Source organism: Cyprinodon tularosa, unplaced genomic scaffold, assembly GCF_016077235.1.
Source record: "Cyprinodon tularosa strain WSP-4 unplaced genomic scaffold, ASM1607723v1 ctg26, whole genome shotgun sequence".
Classification (NCBI taxonomy): Eukaryota; Metazoa; Chordata; class Actinopteri; order Cyprinodontiformes; family Cyprinodontidae; genus Cyprinodon; species Cyprinodon tularosa.
Genome location: NW_024038961.1, coordinates 2,230,816 through 2,252,273, shown reverse-complemented (window position 1 = coordinate 2,252,273; position 21,458 = coordinate 2,230,816). Strand labels below are relative to the sequence as shown.

Here is a 21,458-nt window from a genome sequence, read left to right as displayed (position 1 = left end):
TCTCTGGCCTCTTCCTACCAGTGCTGTCAGGAAAGCATAGTGCATAATTTCAAACAAACTCAGCCCCTTGATGAACTTATAGAGTAGCTGCAGCAAAATGTAATCTTTATAAAAACCTACTTATATACGGTGTGTTTCATTATAGTTTCTTTTTGCTTATTTTCAGGGTCAAGTCATGTTTCGTAATGGAGAGAGGATGGGCACAATAAAATTCAACCAGTTTCAAGGTAATTTTCTCATAAACCTGTCTGCTTTTTGTCTTGTTTTGCTCATTTAGGAGACTCTCGCTTCCAAATGTAAGATTTGAACATTTTGTCACGTTTAACTCGTAAATTGTAATGCATATCTCTGATGGTTTCATGTGCTATTTCAACACAAGGCATTAAATAACTGTCAGGTGAAAGGAGACGACTTGCAGTTTTATTTTCATTTTATTTTCAAATATATAGTTAGAATAATTTAGATTTATCAATCACTTAAAATGCATGAGGCTTATTTTTCAGAATAAAAGTGTTTTCTGGAGATAACCTCTAAACAGGTGTAAGTCTAATTACTGTTCTGTTGTTTTAGGGGTCTCGTGCAATATTTGAATTTCAAATGTGCTTTCATCATCTGTAAGCAGGCAGCCTCATAATTCAAATAAAAAAAGAGCTCTTTAGATCAGTTTTTGCACAAAAGTAGTTGGCCAAATAGCACTACTCTCTTGCAGCACAAAGGTACTGGGTTTGAACCCCAGTGCTGTGTTTATCTGCTTTGAGTTTGCATGTTCCCCATTTGCATCCATGGATTTTCTCTGGCTTCCTTCCATATTCAAAAAAACATGACTGTTTGGTTAAATGGCCTCTTTAAAGCACCTTTGTGTTTGAGTGGGTGTGTGCATGGTTGTCTGTCAAGTGTTGCCCTGGAATTAACTGGTACTCTTTCTGACTCCCACCTGTGGACCATTCGAGATAGAAAACTAGTGGTAAAAAAAAGCAGTTATGGATGGATAGATGGATGGATGGACGGACGGACGGACGGATGGACGCAATGTTATGAAAATAATTTTTTAGCTCGAAAATTCCTGAGACGCATTTTACTGAAATACCTTGCATGCTATACACTCGTTCTATTCTGATACTGCAGATGACGAACATTATTCAAATTATTCAGACTGTTTTCAGGAAAAATGTCTCCCTAATGCTTTCTCTATGGGGAGGAACCACACATCTGGTTAAAAGAAACATGAATAATTATGTTTAGTCTCCACCAGAAGTCATTAAATGAATTCGTAAAAGCTAGAATTAGAATGATAAAATGAAAAAGTCTTCTGTTTTCCTCAGATAGTGACACCATCCTGTGGTTGTTTTTGCGCTGACAGGATTTTCTGAGAATAACCCAAAAAGATTGGATCTTGATGCAGGGGATTCCCATCTCCCAGGCATTCAGGACTGTATGCAGCACAGCAGAATAGTGCTGTTCAGTCCCCCACCTTCTCTCTATCTCTCTCTCTGCCTAAATAACTTATATTTCTGACTGCAGAGAGGCTTGATCCCTCTGGCTGGTTACAACTCACACTATCAAACCCTTTGCATGTATTTCTCTCAGACCAGGAGAAGTATTTGGGACAGAGTTGATGTGCAGAGTCAGGGTTTCTTAAAATTTGCATACATCTAGTCAGACATCTGTGCACTCTGTAGATTTTGCTAGTTTTCACTTAAGGACAATCTAAACCGGGCCTGGTTTAGTGCGAAAAATCAGCTGCAGCACTTTTTTTTACTGACTATCACACCTCTAATACCACAGCAGAGCCTCATCAAGTTACGCGATGTTTATCTATATCATCTCAAGGCACTTTACAATTCAATCAGATCATACAGTCAAATTTATAAAAAGTTTTCCATCAAAGGAAAACCAGTTGATTGCATCGACTCAATGACTCAAAGGCAATCCTTCACACCAAGCATGCTTGTAGTGACAGAGCAGAGGAAAAACTCCAGCAGAACCAGTAAGCGGCCATCTGCTGAGGTTGATTGGGGTTCAACTTAATATAAAAAAATGCAGTAAAGGAGGTTATTGCACCCCTTATTTGGTGCCCCTGACAAGTATTGTGGCAAAAACTCAGCAGAGGAAGAATTCACTTATAGACCTTGTGAATTACAAAACTATATGGCTTTAACTATTCCATACTTTGTCATGCTACACATAAAGTTAGATGTAGTGCCTTGTTTTAAGGGCCTTGTACTGTTCTGGAGTGTTAGTGCATGGTTACTGCATCTATATCCTGTCAGATACATTGGTACGAGTAATTGAAGAAAGAACAGCAAAGATATCCAGTATTTAGACCCGATGCATTCGCAGTCAAGTTTGCGGTCCAAAGTTCTAGAGATAATCCTTTCAGATAGATTTTAAAGATAAATAAATACCACTGATGAACAATTTGGCTTTAACAATAAACCAATATATGTATTTATGCTTTGAAAGACGCAGCAAGCAAATACACAAAAATAAACATAATCATAGAGACTTAAAGTCTGTAAAGCAGATTGTTTGGTTTGGAGACTGTATTAAAGGTTGTGGAGAAGGTTAAATATCTTGGTCCCATTATTAGGAGTGATTTTGGTGATCATGATGATGCTGATGACGATAATGATGATGCTATACAGAGACAGTATTGCACATTATGTGTGCAAACAAACATGGTAGCACGTACATGTATAATTTCAGAGTTGCTCTATTTAAAGCCTATTGTATTCCACTCTATGCTGCACATAGTGAGCTAATTACAGTAAGGCTACACGCCGCATACAATGATGCACTTCCGATCCTATTAAAGATAGCTCACTGGACCATTGCCAGTCAGCTGTTTGTTTAAAATAATGTACCCACTCTAAACACTGTGATCAGTCATTGAGGAATGTGTCGACATTATGTGGATTGTAGTGTTTAGTTTTTTTGTTCTCTATTTTTTATGTGTTTTTGTCTTTTCTTTCTAGACCAAACTGTCTAAAATTATGAATGACTGATTTAACTTTTGTCTTATTTAACAAAACTCGCTTGTTTTTTTTCCTTCTTTACATTGCTTGTGGTAAATGGTGGTTGGTACCTTATATTGCTTTCATTTGACACTGGCTTTCTTCACCACACTTTTCCATTAGTGACATATTTAGTAGAAAAAAAAAGAATTTGTTTTTGAGTTATGTCACCAAATTATTCTAAATTTCTAAGGATTCTCCAAGGTTACTATGCGCCTCTTGTTTTTTTCTGATCATTAGTTCTTCTTGTCTTCCAGTTTAGGTTAATGTCTTGGTAGTTTATCATTTGTTCCATGGCCTGTCCATTTTTAAATGAGGAATTCAACAGTGTCTGGTCTGATGTGTTTCTTCGAGTCCAGTATACTGTTTAACAATGTTTTCCAAGAGAAATGTTAGGCCCCCTAAAGAGCAGCTCTGTTTTATAACTCTGGTATGATCACACACAGGTAAATTACAAATTAGGTGAAATTTCTTGTAGATAGAACTTTTATTTGAGGCTTTTATGTTAAAAACACCTCTAAATTACTTTTCATTGATTCTAAATTGACGACATTTTGAAAAATGCAATGAATTTAAACTCACGTTGGATTTTCTTACTTTTTAACTTAAGTTTGTAAAATGATGACTACAAAAGAAATCTACTCAAATAGTTTACATAGAAATATTGAAGAGAAAACAACTTTGTTTTTTCTCTCCATGTTTTCTCCTCTATCAGATCTTCACATTAAAGACATTTGGTCTCACCTCCTCACCTCATTTGAACCTCACTCCACCTTTTCTATCTCCCGTACACTTGGAGAGTGAATCTGTCAACCCTTTGTGACACATCGTGGCAACGCCTGACCTAAGTAGAGAGGACATGAGAGGCGGACCCATTTTGAATATTTTAAAAAAGACTTATGCACCACGTGACACTCTCGCATGTCCTCAGCCCGTGATCCTCAATTTCTCCCTGTCAATCTTTTTTATAGGCAGCAGCGTCTCACCCCTTCCTCCTTTTTTTTTTCTCATGAATCTGAGATAAAGTTCAGTACTGGAGATTCGGATCTCACTCTGAATTAAAATCAACATGCTACCAAGCATTGATGATAAGAAACTATCTGTATAAATAGGACAATTCTATAATAGACAATATATTACCTTCTAATGATGTGTGTTTTTGTCAGGATGCTTGAGATCTCAATGTTACACATATTACCCAACTTTCACTCAGTTTTCATTAACTTCTGCAACAACTCTCAATAATAATATACCTAAACATGCAACCTTTTTTTTGCATTTACTTAATCATGTTTCTTTACTTTAACAGAATTATTTCATGTTACAGTAGCTGGGTAGGACATAACACAATTGTGTTAAAGTAACTAAATATGATTAACTAAATGCAAAAAACAGCTGCCGATTTTTTTAACCCGTGAGGTAAAGCGTTTCTATTGCATGTTCTACTAAAAAAGATGAAAAGAAAACCAATAAATAAATAAAATATAGAGCTATCACACCAATCAATCAACCAATCATCACAAATCAATTAAAAACAGCTGATTTCTAAGGATTAATTCCACTGGACAACCACACAGCATATCTTTCAAATTGATTAAAGATAACCAGATGTGAGAAATGCCATGTGCTGGTCCACTCAGCATTGGCCCCTTTTTCTAAACCCTTAAAAATGACTGAGAGCCTCCCTCTTTTGGCAGAAAAGGAACATTTTCCTTAAAAACTAACAGACACTTTGACCTGTCATACCTCCATCCACAGATGAGATGTCTGCATGTTTACAGCTCCTAGAGGCAAGTTTTCTTTTATTGTTACAAGAAGCCGAGGACTTCAACATATAAGTGGTGTTATTTGAGAAAATAACTTGAAAACTGTTTGGTCAGTCTGAGAGCAATAGTCTTTTGACAGTCCAATTTTCTTTTGTCTTTTGTTCCTTTGGAAATCTTTCTCTCATACTATTGTAGCTTGGAGAAAGCAAGTTCATTGTCATTGATGTAATAGTAGGACACTCATATTTCTTTGATGAGTAAAAATAGCAGTAAAATGAGGGTTTATTTCTTTGCAAAACATGTTGTGAAACTTTGTAAAAAGCAGACTGACTTATTAACATATCAACTATTTTGACTATAGGTGTTAAATATGTTCAAATAATTTTTCTACATCTGCTCAGTCAGCTACACTGCAAGGAGAGATTCAGTTCCCAAAAAATACCATTTGAATCCAAATGAGCCAGGCTACTGCTTTATTAATTTCGTAATGATGATCAACTGTTAAAACCCACTCTCTGGAGCCTGATTTGGAAAGAATTTTACCAGGAGAAATTATAATGCACTCTGTGATTTAACACAAAATGTTAAGTTTTAAAGGCCTTCGAAAAAGACATTTAGAGCACTGAGCTGTTACTTCATATTTCTCTTTTTTGCGTGCTGCAGACTTCTTACTTTACTCGTGATATGTCACATTTTAGAATAATGTGCTTTGGGATGACTCTAATTGAAATCAGTGATCTACAGCTCAGGCAGGATTAAACTGTTAGATTCTTGCACCCTATCTGCTAGCATCCCCAGGTTGAAAATCCCTGGTTTAAAATATTAATGTTCTCTAATTAAAGCATGTTTTTCTATGTCCATTTACTTGTTCACATTATTAAAATGTTCACTTTAAAGCTAAATTACGTGTGATATTTGGGTTAATATATAAAACATGTGTCTAAGTTATAAATACATGGATGAACAACTATAAACTAAGACAGTTTCAACGCCTTTCTGTTATTTTCTTTTTTGCTTTCTATGACTGTTTCTAAAGGGTTAGAAAAAATGTTTATTATTTTTTAAAATTATATTATATTAGCAGATTTTTGTATGGTAAAAGTTTCCCATTTCCAGCCGTTATTGAATTTTTGGTGAGGATTAAAGATAAAACGAAGTAATTAGCCAAATGGGGAATTGCTGCTCACATAAATGTTGTCTATCATTTTTCTTGTCAAGGACACTTCAGCCTGAAAGTTCAATTTTAAGAGTGACAACAGAAAAGGCGTTTAGGCTTGTACATGCAAACCTGTAGGTTGTGTGTGTGGCATAAAATGAAGAAATTGAAGAATGACCAGTTTTTTTCCCCTATCAAATGTTATTTTCCCACTTTTAGAATCCAATGAAATTACCTTTAGAAGGTATTAATATGGAATATACATTAATATGGAATATACAACTAATTGATACAGTGCTGAGAAGAAGGTGGCATTCACAAATACATGTAAATAATGGTGTTTTTAGAGCTCTCTAAATTGCTATTAATGCATACCCCAAAATTGGAATATTGTTATATTATGGAGGGTGAGATGACTGCATCTTTCCTCTCTTGCTGTAGTTCTAGCAGATTCCCTCTCTGGTTTCAAAAAAGTTGTTTATTTTTATTGTTTATTTGCTTATTGGTGCAAGGCTCATAATGACTATGATGCAGCTATGTAGCAGGCATATATTATCAGTGTGCACACTCACACTAGATATAATGCTCAGTAGGTCAGTTTTCCAAGGCTTGGGGGCTCAACAGAAAGTTTTTGCAAGAAGGAAGTTTGGACATCAGCAGGCCCTGGATTAAGGTCCTGAATGTCAAGATCCAAACAAGAAAGGTCAGGTGCAGAGAGCACTTTGGTGCTTTCGGAATAAAATCAATGCACCAACTTAGGCTTACTTGACTAGTGAAAAACAAAACAGCAAAACGTAAACAGGAAGAAACAGAGAAGTTTTTGGACAATGTAAAGGGATAGTTACAGTTTGGGCATGGATAAGAGTTTTGCCCTAGAACTCCCAGAGAGAGCTTGAACTGACGTTAACTTCTGCTCTTGCAAATGTTGTTTCCACAGCCACGGCTGTAGTTGGGCTGGGCTGGCCGCATTATGTTAGTGGGTGGCTGTTTGTGGCAACTCCTCACTGGATTATGACTATAACCTACATCTGGCAGGAAGTAGCAGAAACTTAATTTCACCTATTTACTTATAATATCTGTTTGATAATAGGATTGACACAGTTGCTATGCAGGTAGCTAAACTTTCTCTATCCATAATAGCAAAGTGTGTGCTACAAAACATACTGTATATCTGGACACTGTAGTACAAACTGTTTTAAACATTAAAATGTTAATGAAAACCATCTTTCTGCATAGGCCTGTACCTCAGACTAAATCTAATAATTCATAGATGTTACATGATTTTTTCAGCGTTGTTAAAATTCAACATTGAATGGCTAATGGCGTTTAAACAGATATTGATGTCATTTGACTTTTTATCTGCAAATATATATATATATATATATATATATATATATATTTATTTTTTTTTTTTTTTATCATTTAATTAATCAGTGTGTGTGATTTTTCTATTGTTACAGATGGTCAGGAAGTGAAAGTGGGAGAGTACAATGCCATAGCTGATGTATTGGAGCTCCAGAACACCTCTATCAAATTCCAAGGTATGTCAACTTATGGAAATTACAGATGAGTCTGATTCTCTTTGTATAGTAAAAACTCTTGCATATTCCCAACTTTTCCTCTAGCATAAGAGGAGTTCATTGACACTGCACAGGAAGAGGCACTTTTCTGTGAATTTGCCAAAGCAAGCTAATAGAAACTAGCAAAACTATTCTACCACACAAGACATTAAAACCAAAATTCAAAATGGGAAAACAAACACACAATGTTTAGCATTCTTTCACATTTGAAATGAACAGGATATTGTCATTTCATTTCAAGATATCTTATGTTTGTTAATAATAGCAGCAGTGTTTCTGTGCTGGTGATAATAATGAATCAAGACTTTAGAAGACATGTTTAGATGTAAAATACATGCCTACTGTATGATGTAACCATGCTCAGAGTAATGCATATCACATCCAATACAACCAAATATATTACTTCACCATATCAAGTGTTGTGTGTCAACTGCCTATGCAATAAATGCCGCTCTGATATATGCTCTCAACTATTATTCAACCAATCAGGTATTGTATTATGAAACATATTCATGTTTGTATTTTCCAGATGAACTTTATGGTAGGGTGACCATATTTTCATTTGGGAAAACCAGGACGCGGGGGGGGGGGGGGGGGGGGGGGGGGGGGGTTGATTGAAAGAACAAATGTCTCATCATCGGGATTTGCTCCGTGATGAGAGGAAATATTACTTGTTACTAGTTGTTTTAATGGTTATAGAGTCAGATATGTGGCGGTAATGTTTGATTTATCTAAAGCTTTTTATCTGTTACTGTATAAATGAGTTTGGCTGGAATTTAAGGACAGATTCTAATATATCTGCAGGGTGGGAACTATAAATCTGATAGGATTTTTATCTTTTTATTGCTGTTTTGCACAATATGCTTAACTAAGTATTTTTTGTTGTTGAATATTAGAGATTTTGCAGACACATTTTGTAGATGCATTGTTTAGATTTAATTATATCTTTCTACCCCTTTTATAGAATAGAATAGAAAATCCCTTTATTGTCCCACAATGGGCAAATTTACAGCAGCAGAAAGATTATTGAAAATGGTCTCACAAATGTGGACCTTAGAAAAATGTATAAGAATAACATAATAGGGAAGAGTTAAAATATAAACAATAAAATTCTGTAAAGTGTTTTAACAATATAAAACAGGATAATTAATTACCAATATGCAGCTATGGACATTTTTACAGTGATGGATATTTGAAAATAGCAGCAACATCAGAGATGTGCAGAATGACAGCAGCAGGTTTTTTAACTGACTAAGGTTTCTATCATTACATTTGATTTGATTAGTTCCTGCTACCGGTGGTTGGAACCTTTATTCCACTCTGGATTCTTGTGAGTGTAGTCTTTGTTCACTTTAACTTTTAAAAAAATAAATAAATAAACAGTTTTGAAAACCTCGGTATTCATTCTTTTCCTGCTTTGTGTGTCAACTTTCACGGTTGCTAAGCAACAGAGCATACGCCGTAAAACCCGCTGAAGGGTAGACCTGTTCGAATTTACAGACAGAACTCTTCCGGCCTCCTTATTTTCAAGGACTTTGAAGGATCCAGTCTAGGTAGACCGCGTCCTTGGAGGATGCAGCCCAGGTTTTCGAACAGAGCCTCTGATTAAGAACAGGGCTGCCTGCACTGACGCGGCTCAGGGATTACGTCACACGGAGCGTCGTGCGCAGTGAAATCAGGACATTTCCTTACTTTCTAAAAAAAAAAAACCGGGACGCCCGGGACAGGACGTGAAATACGGATATGTCCCGGGAAATACGGACGTTTGGTCACCCTACTTTATGGGCAATGATTAGGTTGCTGCACAAGACTTTGACCAAGCTGGTTCATAGCTTGTTCATAGTGCTCATAGCTTACCATGTAACCATAACGATTTGAAATAAAATAAAAACCTTAATCAGTTCTCATTCATTTAAATGACACATTGATTTTTTGTTTTTCAAAATTGTTAGGTGGTACAATTCACCAGTTACAATAGTGCAGATTATTATACCACTTTAGACACAACTTAGACATTTGCCCTAGAGATCGAAAACTTGTTTATGATTCATGGTCAGAGATTCAGGTCTAATTAAAAGATTCTATCTCATGTAATGAAGCGATATGTGTACAGCTGCTGTGAATGTTTTACTGGGATAGGATTGGCTTGAATGGTTTCTAGCCAGTTACATTGGTGCAGCACTGAGTGTAAAATGTCTTTTAACTGTGTAACTGTGTCTTCATGATGATGATATATATCATCAATGTTTCTCCAAATTAATGCTGTATTAAATTACTTTAGATCACTTCCGAACAAAATGAACACAATTTACCTCCAAGTTTAACTGGCTGTTAAATTATTTTTGATGTTATTTGGACACTTTATTCTGACAGAAAAATCAGTATAATACTCCTTATTTTTCTTTTAACTGATTATCTAAAAATACCTGCACTTCCCGCATCAGGCCTTCCAAAGGTTAACACCCATTTATTATTTTAAAACAATTTGCCTTGTTCCTTATTTTGTTATTTGAACATTTTTTATCAGTTAAGGGCAGCAACCTATGTTTAAGATGTGAATAAAGAAAATAGTTTTGCTATATCATTAAACAGTTAAAACAGGGAAACCTTTAAAGCTATATTTGGTGTAATATTTTGTGTAATATATAAAACATGTGTCTAAGATATAAATACATGGATCATTCACTATTGACTAAGTCATTACAAAGACAAAAGACCACCTAATTCCATAAGTAATTCATATTAACATTAAAACATATACAGGAGTCAGCCCCTTTCTCTTAATGTCTCTAAAAGGTTAGAAAAAATGTATTAATGTATTAATTTTTGTAATTATATTGATCAATCTTCAGCAGGTTTTTGTATGGTAAATTAAATGTTAAAAGAATAAGATTTCTAAATGTTAAAAGATAATTATATATTATATGTAAAAACAAAGTTTTTAGGCTTGACTAAGACTTGGAAAAAATACTTGTGAACATACCTGGTCCAAACTTGGCCTTTTTCCGCTTTTTTATCTGCTTGTTGCTCATGTTAATTGTATTTTCTCATGATTTTGTAAAAGAAAAAGTCATTATGAAGGAATTTCCACACAAAAAAACTGGGTAAATATTATACTTAAGCATTCTTTTATATACAAAATTAGGTATTAAAATCTGCACCCATATTTTAGGGAGCAACAGCAGTAAACAATGAATCAAATTCTTAAAGTTACCTTCTTTAGGTCAGAAGCCTAACATTTTTTGAATGACTAACGATTACAATTCAGTGCCTTAAACTGGCCTCTTGCCTCTCAATTATTTACCGTTTCATTTTTCTCCTCTCTCGGGGTTTGAAATTGTTGACATACTTTCGAACTTGTTTGATCCTTCTGGCTATTCTCCCCCCTTAGCTCTCTTTTGCTACATCTTTCCCTCTCTGTCCCACATAAAGAAGTGAATATAAATCCCTCAATTGGTAAATATAGAAAGGATTCCTCCTGATTAATAGGTATATAAAACATGAAAAAATTAAGCCATTTAAAAGCTGAGCTTGAATATATTCCTATTTGCAGCAGTTGAGCATTTTTTAGATGATTTGGGGAAAAAAATGCAAATGAAGTTAATTCAAAGAAGGTAAAATTTCAATAAAAAGGTTTAGCATAAAAAAAACTATTCAAGGTTTAAGTATTAATTTTATTTTGTCCTCTGTGATAGGTGTGGAGCCCCCCAAAGATCGAACATTTGTTCGTCTACAACGGCGCCACATCAATGTGCCACTGTACAGCATCCTGTCTACCATAACCATCCTAGGGATGCTCATGGCTGGGGCCTTTCTATTCTTCAACATCAAGAACCGAAATCACAGGTAAGTATTTGGCAACGGAGCGTAACAACCTTGACATAAATGTTAACTGGTGAAAAGGAAATGCACAGTTGTGCACAGTAGGAAAAAGATAACTTATCAGCTTCTGCAAAGGGAGAAGTTGAGGCAAGAGGGAAGGTTAGAGACGCATGTATGGGCTAAATGATCCTATAAAGGGGAGGGAGTCTACTCTGATTATATAGAACTGTGTCAGATAGTTGTAATTTTGGATATTCTTTTAAATACTGTACAATGTTGTAATTTTAAAGTTAAATTTTTCTAGCATCTATTTCATCTTTTGTTCCTCTTCAGACTTATCAAGATGTCCAGTCCGTACATGAACAACTTGATCATCTTAGGAGGCATGCTGTCCTATGCCTCGATTTTCCTGTTTGGTCTTGATGGGGGTTTTGTTTCTGACAAAGAGTTCGAAACACTCTGCACCGTAAGTAAACTTAAAATTTTTTCAAGATTTTAGTTAATTGCCCAAAATGTACTGTATGCTATTATGGTGGAAAATTTTACGTGGATTTCAAACATTTTTTTCATGCTTTTACCTAAAGGATATTGCATGGATTTGTGTTCAGCTTTCATTTATTTTGACAGCCTACAGAAAAAGTGAAATGAACTGCCTTGAGATGTCACCTAGTATTTCGAGTCCAGTCTCAGTATAAATGTAGCTGGTCTGTGAAGGCCTCAGAGGTTTTGCAGAGAACATTAGTGAACGAATGTTTGCACAACAACAAAACCTACCAGGACATGGCCATCCATTTGGACTGACAGGAGAGCATTAATCAGGGAATCTGCCAGGAGGCCCATCATAATTAAGGAGCTGCAGAGGTCCACAGGTCAGGAGGGATAACCAATCGACAGGCTAGCTGTTGATCATACACAAAACAAATCAAGCCCTTGTGGAAGAGTCACAAGAGGAAAGACTTTATTTGGAAAAAAAAGTCATAAAAATAAAGCCAATGTGGAAAAGTTTTGTGGTCAGTGATGCTGTGACTACAATCAATAATAGTCATGCAGAACTTTCACTATAGGGTCCTGTATGGAATTCTGGGTCATATTTTTAAGATATCTATGAAAAAAGAGAGAAACATTAAAAACCACAGATAACTTTTTTTTGCTTATTATTTTTTGGTCTAACATTCTAAGACTCAACAATTACAATGCAATTATGACTAAATGTGAGAAGTTAAAGAGGTATTAATGCTATCATTGTGTATTGTCAATTCCAGTTGTTCCATTTGTGTTTCACTTTATTAAACATATGCTAAAATAAAAGTGACACACAAACCTCTCACAATCACTATGTGATCAAGAGAGGACAGACTCAATCTCATTGCAGGTCTCTAGCTAGCACATAGTGCATTAAGTGTTTCCCCCCAGGAAGCAGTAACATGACTATGTAGATACTGGATTGATTAAAGAGTTTTGATTACAGCGATAACTAGTTTCCATTGAGAGAACACACACACACAGCACAGCACAGACACAAGTAAAGACAAAACATGACACGTCTGGAGCCAGGGCTAAACTGGCCCAGTCTTTTTTCTTTAGTTACATTTTATGGGGAGACACACAGCATGAGTGGTTTCAAAAGTGAGTGAAACAAATTAATCCAAAGTAAAACAAAACATTTACTAGTATTAAGTGTTTTAACTGAAAGGTGAACTGCTAGGATCACTGCTACAATGGATAAAATGTATATTTAAAAGAAATATTAATTTAATATAGATATATATGTTGGCCAATGGCACAATGGGCATCGGCCTACATGTACCTGGCTTATGCCCAGTATGCCAAATGGTCAATCCAGCCCTGTCTGGACATGCTCTCAACCAGATGAAGCTGTGCTGCAAAACCAAAACAGAACCTGGAACTTCAGGAGAAGATTTACAGCAAAGGGCCGCAGAACTTAATAGATATACCACTGATTATTGACCTGGTCTTCCAATGAAAAGCTCATCTAACTTTTTTACCTTTTGTAGCCAAAAACTGATTAAGTTATCAGTGATATCAGTAATTCTGACTGTTAAAATAACAGGTGTCTATGTTTTAAATGTAAGAGCTTTTTCCAAACATAATAACATTCCTCCTATCCAAAAAAAAAAAAAAAGTAATTCTGAAAAAAGGCAACATGATGTAGAAAATGTATAAAAACCTCTTTCAGTGAGCATTCACAATATTCCTTAAATTTTATCAAAGAGGCTTTTAATTCAACATTTCTTTTTAGACTATTTTCCTATCCCCAGAAATACAGATTTCTGGACCCATGTCACATCCATATTTTTTGACAATCTGAAATTGAATTGTTCTTGTTATAAAATGATTCAACCTGGAGAGACTCACACAGAGAAAATCTGCAATTGAAAAAGTTTTCTTCAATTAAATGTTATTCATTTATGTAAGTTACACAGTCAGTTTGGTAAAAAAAAAAAAAATGCTCCCATCTAAGGAAATGCAGCTAATTGCAACACAATACAATCCCTCACATCAAGCATGCATGTAGCAACAGTGGAGAGGAAAACTTCCTTTTACATGAAGAAACCACCAGAACCAAGAGTGTTGTGAGCGGCCATCTGCCGAGGCCGACTGGGCTTTAAGGAGACAGAAGATTTTGGCATGAATAAAATAAGATCTTTGGCTCTCGGGCCCTGGCGAAAGACTGATGCTGAGAATTTGCTTGGATTAGTAACATGTAAATGGATTAGAGTACTCTTCTCCTTGATGCCAAGACACTGATGCTTAACCTAAAATTCATCTCAATTTTTTGCAAAAATGCTTTGTTTGTCCACAACTGACTGGCACTATTTTATCCACTCTGATAGTATAGTTCCACCATTTCAAATAATGGTCCATAAAGTCAAGTTTGGTTTTATCAAATATAGAGACATTCCCCCAAAAGATAGTGGTTTATTTTTGGCTTAACTTTGTTATGTCTTGAAAATCTATTAATTTGTCAACACTTACTAATAAACGTTTTCACATGTTGTTACATCTTCTTCTATATTTCTGTTTGTCTCCTGAAGCCTACCTGATTGGTTTCAGTCTCATCTTTGCCCTTTTTTTCTCCAGTTATTGGTAACTGCCTTCACCATGCCAGATGTTTATTCTTCCTCTTCTGACTTATACATTACTTCTGTTCAAGGAGAACTTTGTGATCCTTTATGACAACTGGAAACTATTTTGATTTATTTTATTTTATTTATTTCATTAATAGAAAACAACATAACAGAGCCTGTGCAGGAGACAACTGAAACAAACAATCATGAATGATAGAAAGAAAGGGAGCAGAAAGAAGCAAAAACTATTAATATGTATCTATAATATATGTTAATTTTTTATATTAAACTATGGCTTTAGAAATATGGAAATGTTTGGAAAATCTAAATAAAAATGGCTGAAATTTTTAAAATAATTAGATTTACTAAAAATACTACAGGTATGAGCCAACAAGCAATTACTACGCTCTTAAACTGAAACATACTACTTTTATTCAGGTCTTTGTTTTGAGGGTTGGGATTTATTTAGTTTTTTTTTATATCACTATTTGTATACATTTCTATACATTTCTTTTATTATAAATATACCTGTTGTCTTGTCACATTAGAAAGCTTAGAAAATTCATGTTAGAAAAGTTGTAAAATGCTGGAATGACTCATCAAAGTAGCAACTAGTGATGCTTAAGTAAACTCACCACTCACTTATGACTGTGCAGCTATTTTGGGATTCTTTAGATTGTATTGAATATTCAATCTTTTTTAACTCATCAGCATAGTTTTTTGTGCTAAAACGTAAGAGGTCCACATTTTGTTTTTACTTCTACTAAGAAAAAAATACTCTTAGAAGTCTGACAGCCCCAGTGCTAAGGTTGCTCTACTGGAGCCCTATGAAGTAAAAAATAAATCTGTCAGCTTCTTATTTTTAGAATGCCTCGCAACACTTTTTGAACCAATTTATCTTTAGATACCTGTCAGATCAGATACGGTTGAGCTTTGATTACCCCATCAGGACACGCTGTGACTGTGTGTTGGTGTTCTGACAGGTTCGGACATGGATCCTCATTGTTGGATATACAACTGCTTTTGGCGCTATGTTTGCCAAGACATGGAGGGTACATGCCATCTTCAAAAATGTAAAGATGAAGAAAAAGGTAAGGAAAAACATTAATAATTACATAGATTTGTCCTGGCTTCATAGGGAAATCTACTCAAGTGTACGGTTTTGAATCAAATTGATTTACTGTAACTCCCACTTTCTTACCTTAATAAAAAGCAAAATTTTTCTGTCAATCTTGAAGGGAATTTAAATGTTGTAACTTGATTGATCCAAGTGACATAAAACACATTATTTGTACAATCCTACCTCAACAGATTATGACAGAACAAGTAAAACTCTCCAAAACATACATTCACATGCAAACACTAAAAGACGTAAGCTTCCTTAACACGTACCAGCTGCTCAGTCCCTTAATAAACACATTTTCAGTGTTGTTTCACCAATTCAGTCGGATGTTTTGCTTAAAAAGCATATCAATGTTTTTCTACCACCTCAACCTCCACTCGAATGCTGGATATAGAGTTTGGCCTGTTCCTGCTTCCCCTGAAATATTTTGGGCAGTGGCGGCTGGTGGAGTTTCCTCCGGGGGGCTATAAGTACAAAATACATGTATACTAAGTTATCACACCAGTATATTTATATGAATGCCAACAACAAAAACATTATAAAAACCCTTTATAAAAACAAAAACATAATTTCATGTACATTTTACTTTTTGCACGTGAAGTTTTGTGAAAACAAATCTGCGTTTTGCATGGCCCAATACTGTGTGATATAAAATAATGTACCAGTTTAATAATGGAGAACCTATAACTCAGCTTTATGTATCTTTTTATATATAAACACTATTTATTTTCTTAGAATTTGTTTATTTAAGAAGAACTATAATATAGCGTTTTAAAAGAACGCTATATTATATTATTTTCCATGTGAATCCTATATTGTTCATTCATCTTTGCCTTTTCTAAAAAGTGCTTCAAATCAGTCCTACCTGTCTTTATCCATGCTGGGTCAGATCCCGACTTTTAAAAGAAGGCAGGAAAGCAGGATAAAGCTTTAGCCTCCCTGCATGCAGTTAGTCAAGCCTTGTAGCTAAACCAGGTCCTAGTTTCTCCATCTGTCTTTGGACTGCTGATTAATTTTGATGTTCGGCTGAACAGGTCCAAACGGTTTCACCTCCACCTTCTCTTGGTAACTTGGCTTTCACGGTGTTTACTTCTGCAACTCGACCTGTCAATTAGACGCACTACAACGGTGGCGACACCTCGTGGCGCACCTGATGTGCTCTTCTATATCTTTGTATTGCAGAGGAGCTACTGCGCATGTACAACTTTGAACAACAGTCAATGGGCTAACATTTTTTAACCATAGGGCAGAAATACGTCACCAATCCGACGATAAACGAAACAGCTTTACTCGTCATTAAACATTAAATATTCATCTTGCACATCTAAAAAATATATGTCAATATATTTCAAAATATTTCAATTTTATAATTTTATTTTATTTTCTTTTTTGTCTTAATTAAGGTCATTGGGTGGGTAGGGCGGCACACTAGCGCCTACTATTGGCCAGCTGCAACTGATTTTGGGATTAAGGCAGAAAAGATAAAAAGCACCTATAAAAATCTACATGTAACGTACCCACAACTTAAAACACTGAAGAAAATCTGGAGTTTTTTTGGGGTCATGAGAGTATTACAAGTTTCTGAGACGTAGATTAGCATTAAACTCTAAATAAACTCAGTGAGGTCAACTTAAAAACAACAGAAAGGAGACAGCTTGTGCTCTATATTTGGACATTGATCTTGAAGTAAAGCTTTTGGATTCTTACCTCCTAACATTGCGGTATTGCTGATGGAGCCTGGACTTGAATGGCATTATAACAAATCTGAATACTGGTGATTGCAGCACCTACTTTGAGAAATTTTACTTTGGGAGAAAAGAAGATATAGACATAAAGACAGTCTTTTAAAATAAATGCGCTGACCCGTTTCACTAGCCCAGTTATATAAAGTGCTGCACTCTCTCCGTTGAAAGACTTCATGGTCTTTTGTATTAATAGCTGTTCCCCTCTCCCACTCCATTTCTCTTTCTTTCACATAATTTTTTGTATTATTGTAAGGTTACCTGGCCTCAAACTGAACATAAAAAGACAAAGAATGTGATGGATAGATGGATGGATTGATGACTAAAAGAGTTTAAGAGGTAAGAAGGGTGTAAAAAAAAGTTTGCAGAAGGAATGATGGCGCGACAGAAGGAGGAAAGCAAAGCAGGACAGTGTTAAGATCAGAACACATAATCTGGCCTCCAGTCCAAAGAAGGTAGATTGGGAACTCTGAAGATAAAAAAGAAAGCAGGAGACCGGAACCGATGATGCATCAAAAGAGGTTAAAAGACAAGAACCTCTAACATCCTGTTTAAGGTAGCTTTTCAAAGATATTTCATAACTCTGAATCTGACCTTTAACATTAATCTCATGTGTTGTGTTTTCTAAAAAATTCCAGAAACAGAGCTGTTTTGCGTCTTTGAACTCAGTATTGCTCTGACATTTCATAGCCAATTATTTCAGCTCACTTCTCCTACTCTCACCTCTAACAAAGACAAAACAAATGTTTCCTTTGAGGCAGTGTTCCCCCCCTGCTGCATAGTTTAGCTCTTAACACTAGAGATGTACGCTCTGTTGGTTCAAGGTCTGGGTTTGTGTGCAGGACACACACACACGTTCCACTTCATCCACATTGATTGAGTGCAGGTGCTTTGGCTTCAGCAGACTGATAGTTGCTGTCGGTGCCCTGAAATGTCTGCCAACTGCTGTCATGGGAGGGACAGACACAAGTGTTGCCCTTTTTTTTTCTTTTTTCAAACTGAAACCAAAGCAGTGATTTTCTCCCCTTTCTTAAAAGTTTTCCTTCCTTAAATGTTTTTTAATTTTTATACTGTAAAAAAAATATTGCTATTTAAGAGAGTTTGATAAAGACTCTTTTGCAGACAGCAGGTTTTCTCTTTTTAAAGAGCTCAAAGACGGTGAATTGTCGTTCTTCTCTGAATTCTCTCAGATGCACCCTGTCATGGGCCAGTATTAGATTGACAGAGTTGGATAACCTGAAGTAAAAATACCACAGTTTCACACTCAAATTAAAAAATAGAAATGTCTATTATTAATACATGGAATTAATCAAAACAAACAAAAAGGAAACAAAATTTAGTTGTTAATTATTAATTTTTCAGAACAATATGATGCTGTGGTGTTCTGCTCTACATACAGCATGCTGCAGTCGACTGCTTAATAGACATACATGTTGTTGGCTCCTTTACCTTCCACATCACAATTGTTGGTGCATGTTGCAACCAAAGCGTTTTTAAATAGCCACATTTGTAGTCTTCCTCTGGCAAGCCTGGTCAGCAGTGTGCAGCAACTAGTCAAGGGAGAAGCAGTGCTGCAGTGATGTTGGGGCACAGTCGATACCACTGCTCTCTCCAGGATCTTCTTTTCAAAATTATTTGTAAAATGACGTTATACCTTGATATCTGCAATTGACTTGTTCCTAGATGATAAAAAGTTAACAGTCAGTTCATCCAGCTTGCTAATTTCTTAAATTCCTCAGTGCTGGATAACTGAATGCACAAGCTTTTCAGATTGTCTCTGGCAAAGCAAGCACAGAGGATTTATTAGTCTAGAAAGATATTTGTCATTGTTCATAAAATCACTTGAAATTTTTCTTTTTTGCACGTTTCGAACAATTGGGTATGTAATGTTGTTAAAGTTCTGATATATTTAGATATATCTGACTGAAGCTATTCCCACCGAGCAAAAATTGGTTGAAAAAATGACCTGATTTAAGTCCAAATGACGTCTACATTTGGTTGAAAAGAGAAAGGAAAAAAGCCATCATTTTCAGATTGTTGAAAAGACATTAAAAACTGAGTTTGCAATGTCTTTTAACATCTATTATTGGACTCCATTGGGACAACTGACCAGATTTAGCCTGAAAAAACAACGTCTAGATGACGTCTGGTATTTTGGGGGGTTACATCTAGAGGTGCATAAACATATCCCAAATAATGCAAATGTAGAAATGTACATTCACTTGCTTTTATTTGATCAGCGTAACAACTTTTTTAGAAATTGGCTACAGCATTTAGATTAAGATAGAAACTTTACAGCATGCTGTTTATTTTTTTGTAGCTGAAAGTACATATGATTAAAAAAAAAAAGACCAAATAAAATTATATCACCACCAGTAAGTTCATTAATTTGTCAAACCAAAGGGTTAGTAGATTATATTTACTTTCCTAAAATGATTTAGAGAGAACAAAAAACGATGTATCTGACTTTTAATTCCACTAACGCTGTATATTTTTTCTTTGAGTCTGAGGTTTTCTAAAATAAAGTTTGGATACTTGAGAGAAAAATCTATGCAACACTATTAGTATGTCTCAATGCCAATATTGCAGAGGGGAAAAAAAAAACAGGTAACACTTTAGTTATTATAGACTAATTACATATGTAATTTGTCACAAAGAGCCACTTGGCAATATAACACATCAGAGTTTAGTGGATAGCTGTGTAAATTATTTTTTTTTTTTTCAAATACTTCCCAAATGTTTATTCAAAAGGCGTTTGCCGGTTTGAATCTGAGAGGATTTTGGGAAAGCCCGAGTGAATCCTATATAATAAATGTCATTGCAGCATTTTTTTTACTATTAGGTTAATCAGAGACTTTAAAGTATGTCTTGCTTATTTATACAATTGATGGTCAGAAAGTTAAAAACCAGAACAACCTCCAAATAATGTTTAGCTGCAGCAATGGAATACATCTTGGAAGGTCGCTAATTCTCCATAACCCCCTACCACACATTGACCAGTTATTTTACAGGGATGCAAACGGCTGGTTTTCTCTGAGAATTCACTTTTTGGAATCAAGCATTTATTTGATTCAGCTGGAAAACAAAGAAGATGGAAAGGATTACTGTTGAAAGCTTTTTTTATTTTTACACCAGTAGATCCATCTGGTTGAATACACAGTGTTTATTTTAAGAACTCTTCATTAATATTTACATTAAAAAAGAATGTACAACACTGTGCATGTGTGCAGCAGGTACACAATAAATTTATTGGGCTTAGCAAGTTAGCAACTCTCAGAGAAGTTGTAAAGATAATTAGAAAAAAAAAATGGAGGATATAGTGTCAAAGAAAATGCAAAAACAAAACCATTTCCAAGAGGGATAAAACTTAAATAGTACTGAGAATACAGTATGAACATTGGTGTTCAATGAAGAAGGAGTCTAAGTCAGAAGCCTTCAGATGTTGCTGCAAAGTTAAGAAATGCACTACTGATAGCAATGCTACAGTATATAGTCTCTCAAGTTCAAACATTAAAACATTAAATATAGATTGATGATTGGAATTGAAAAGGGGGGCAAGAACTGAAACGGCGCAGCCCCCAAAAATACTCAAGATCCCATTCAATATCCTCTCAAAACCCACCGGTTTAAAGCGTTTACAAATAATAACTCAGAATGCATGAAATTTACACTGGTAAAATGTTTACCAATATAAAGCTTAGATTCCCCACAATTCGACCACCTAGTTAATTTTATGGACATAGTGAGCACCAAAGCACAATTATAGCAGCATGTCAAAATGTAGCATGACAAAGCAGCCCCAACAAGCAAGCATGTCTTTATTAATGCTGTTCAAAAAAGACTTCGAGAATAAAAAAAACAGCTTTGAGTCATGTTTGAACTGATCCAACTTTGGCTTGATACAGCTTAGGTGTTTTACTCACCCGGTTTTAATGTATATATTGAGAAACTGAAATGAAAAAAAAATGATCTACAAATAAGTAAAAATTTCTTAAAGCAAGTGTATTTACCCTTAATTTTAGTAGGTAAATGGGATGATTTGCCAATAGAATGAGTATTTTTACTCTTAAAATAAGATAATTAGATAATATGCACTTGTAACAAGACAATGCAGTTGCTTTTTCTTATTGTGAATTCTTCTCTCACTCACCTACTCAATTCAAGAA

The 21,458-nt window shown here is 35.2% G+C and overlaps 1 protein-coding gene across 1 annotated transcript in view; it reads left to right on the top strand.

Moving 5' to 3' along the window:
• gabbr2 (gamma-aminobutyric acid (GABA) B receptor, 2) overlaps positions 1–21,458 on the top strand; it is a 271,798-nt gene that overhangs the window by 164,651 nt on the left and 85,689 nt on the right. The window contains exons 8-12 of the mRNA XM_038288754.1: positions 167–227; positions 7,397–7,477; positions 11,212–11,362; positions 11,672–11,804; positions 15,411–15,518. Coding sequence (XP_038144682.1) covers positions 167–227; positions 7,397–7,477; positions 11,212–11,362; positions 11,672–11,804; positions 15,411–15,518 — 534 coding nt within the window. The remainder of the gene's footprint in view (positions 1–166; positions 228–7,396; positions 7,478–11,211; positions 11,363–11,671; positions 11,805–15,410; positions 15,519–21,458) is intronic.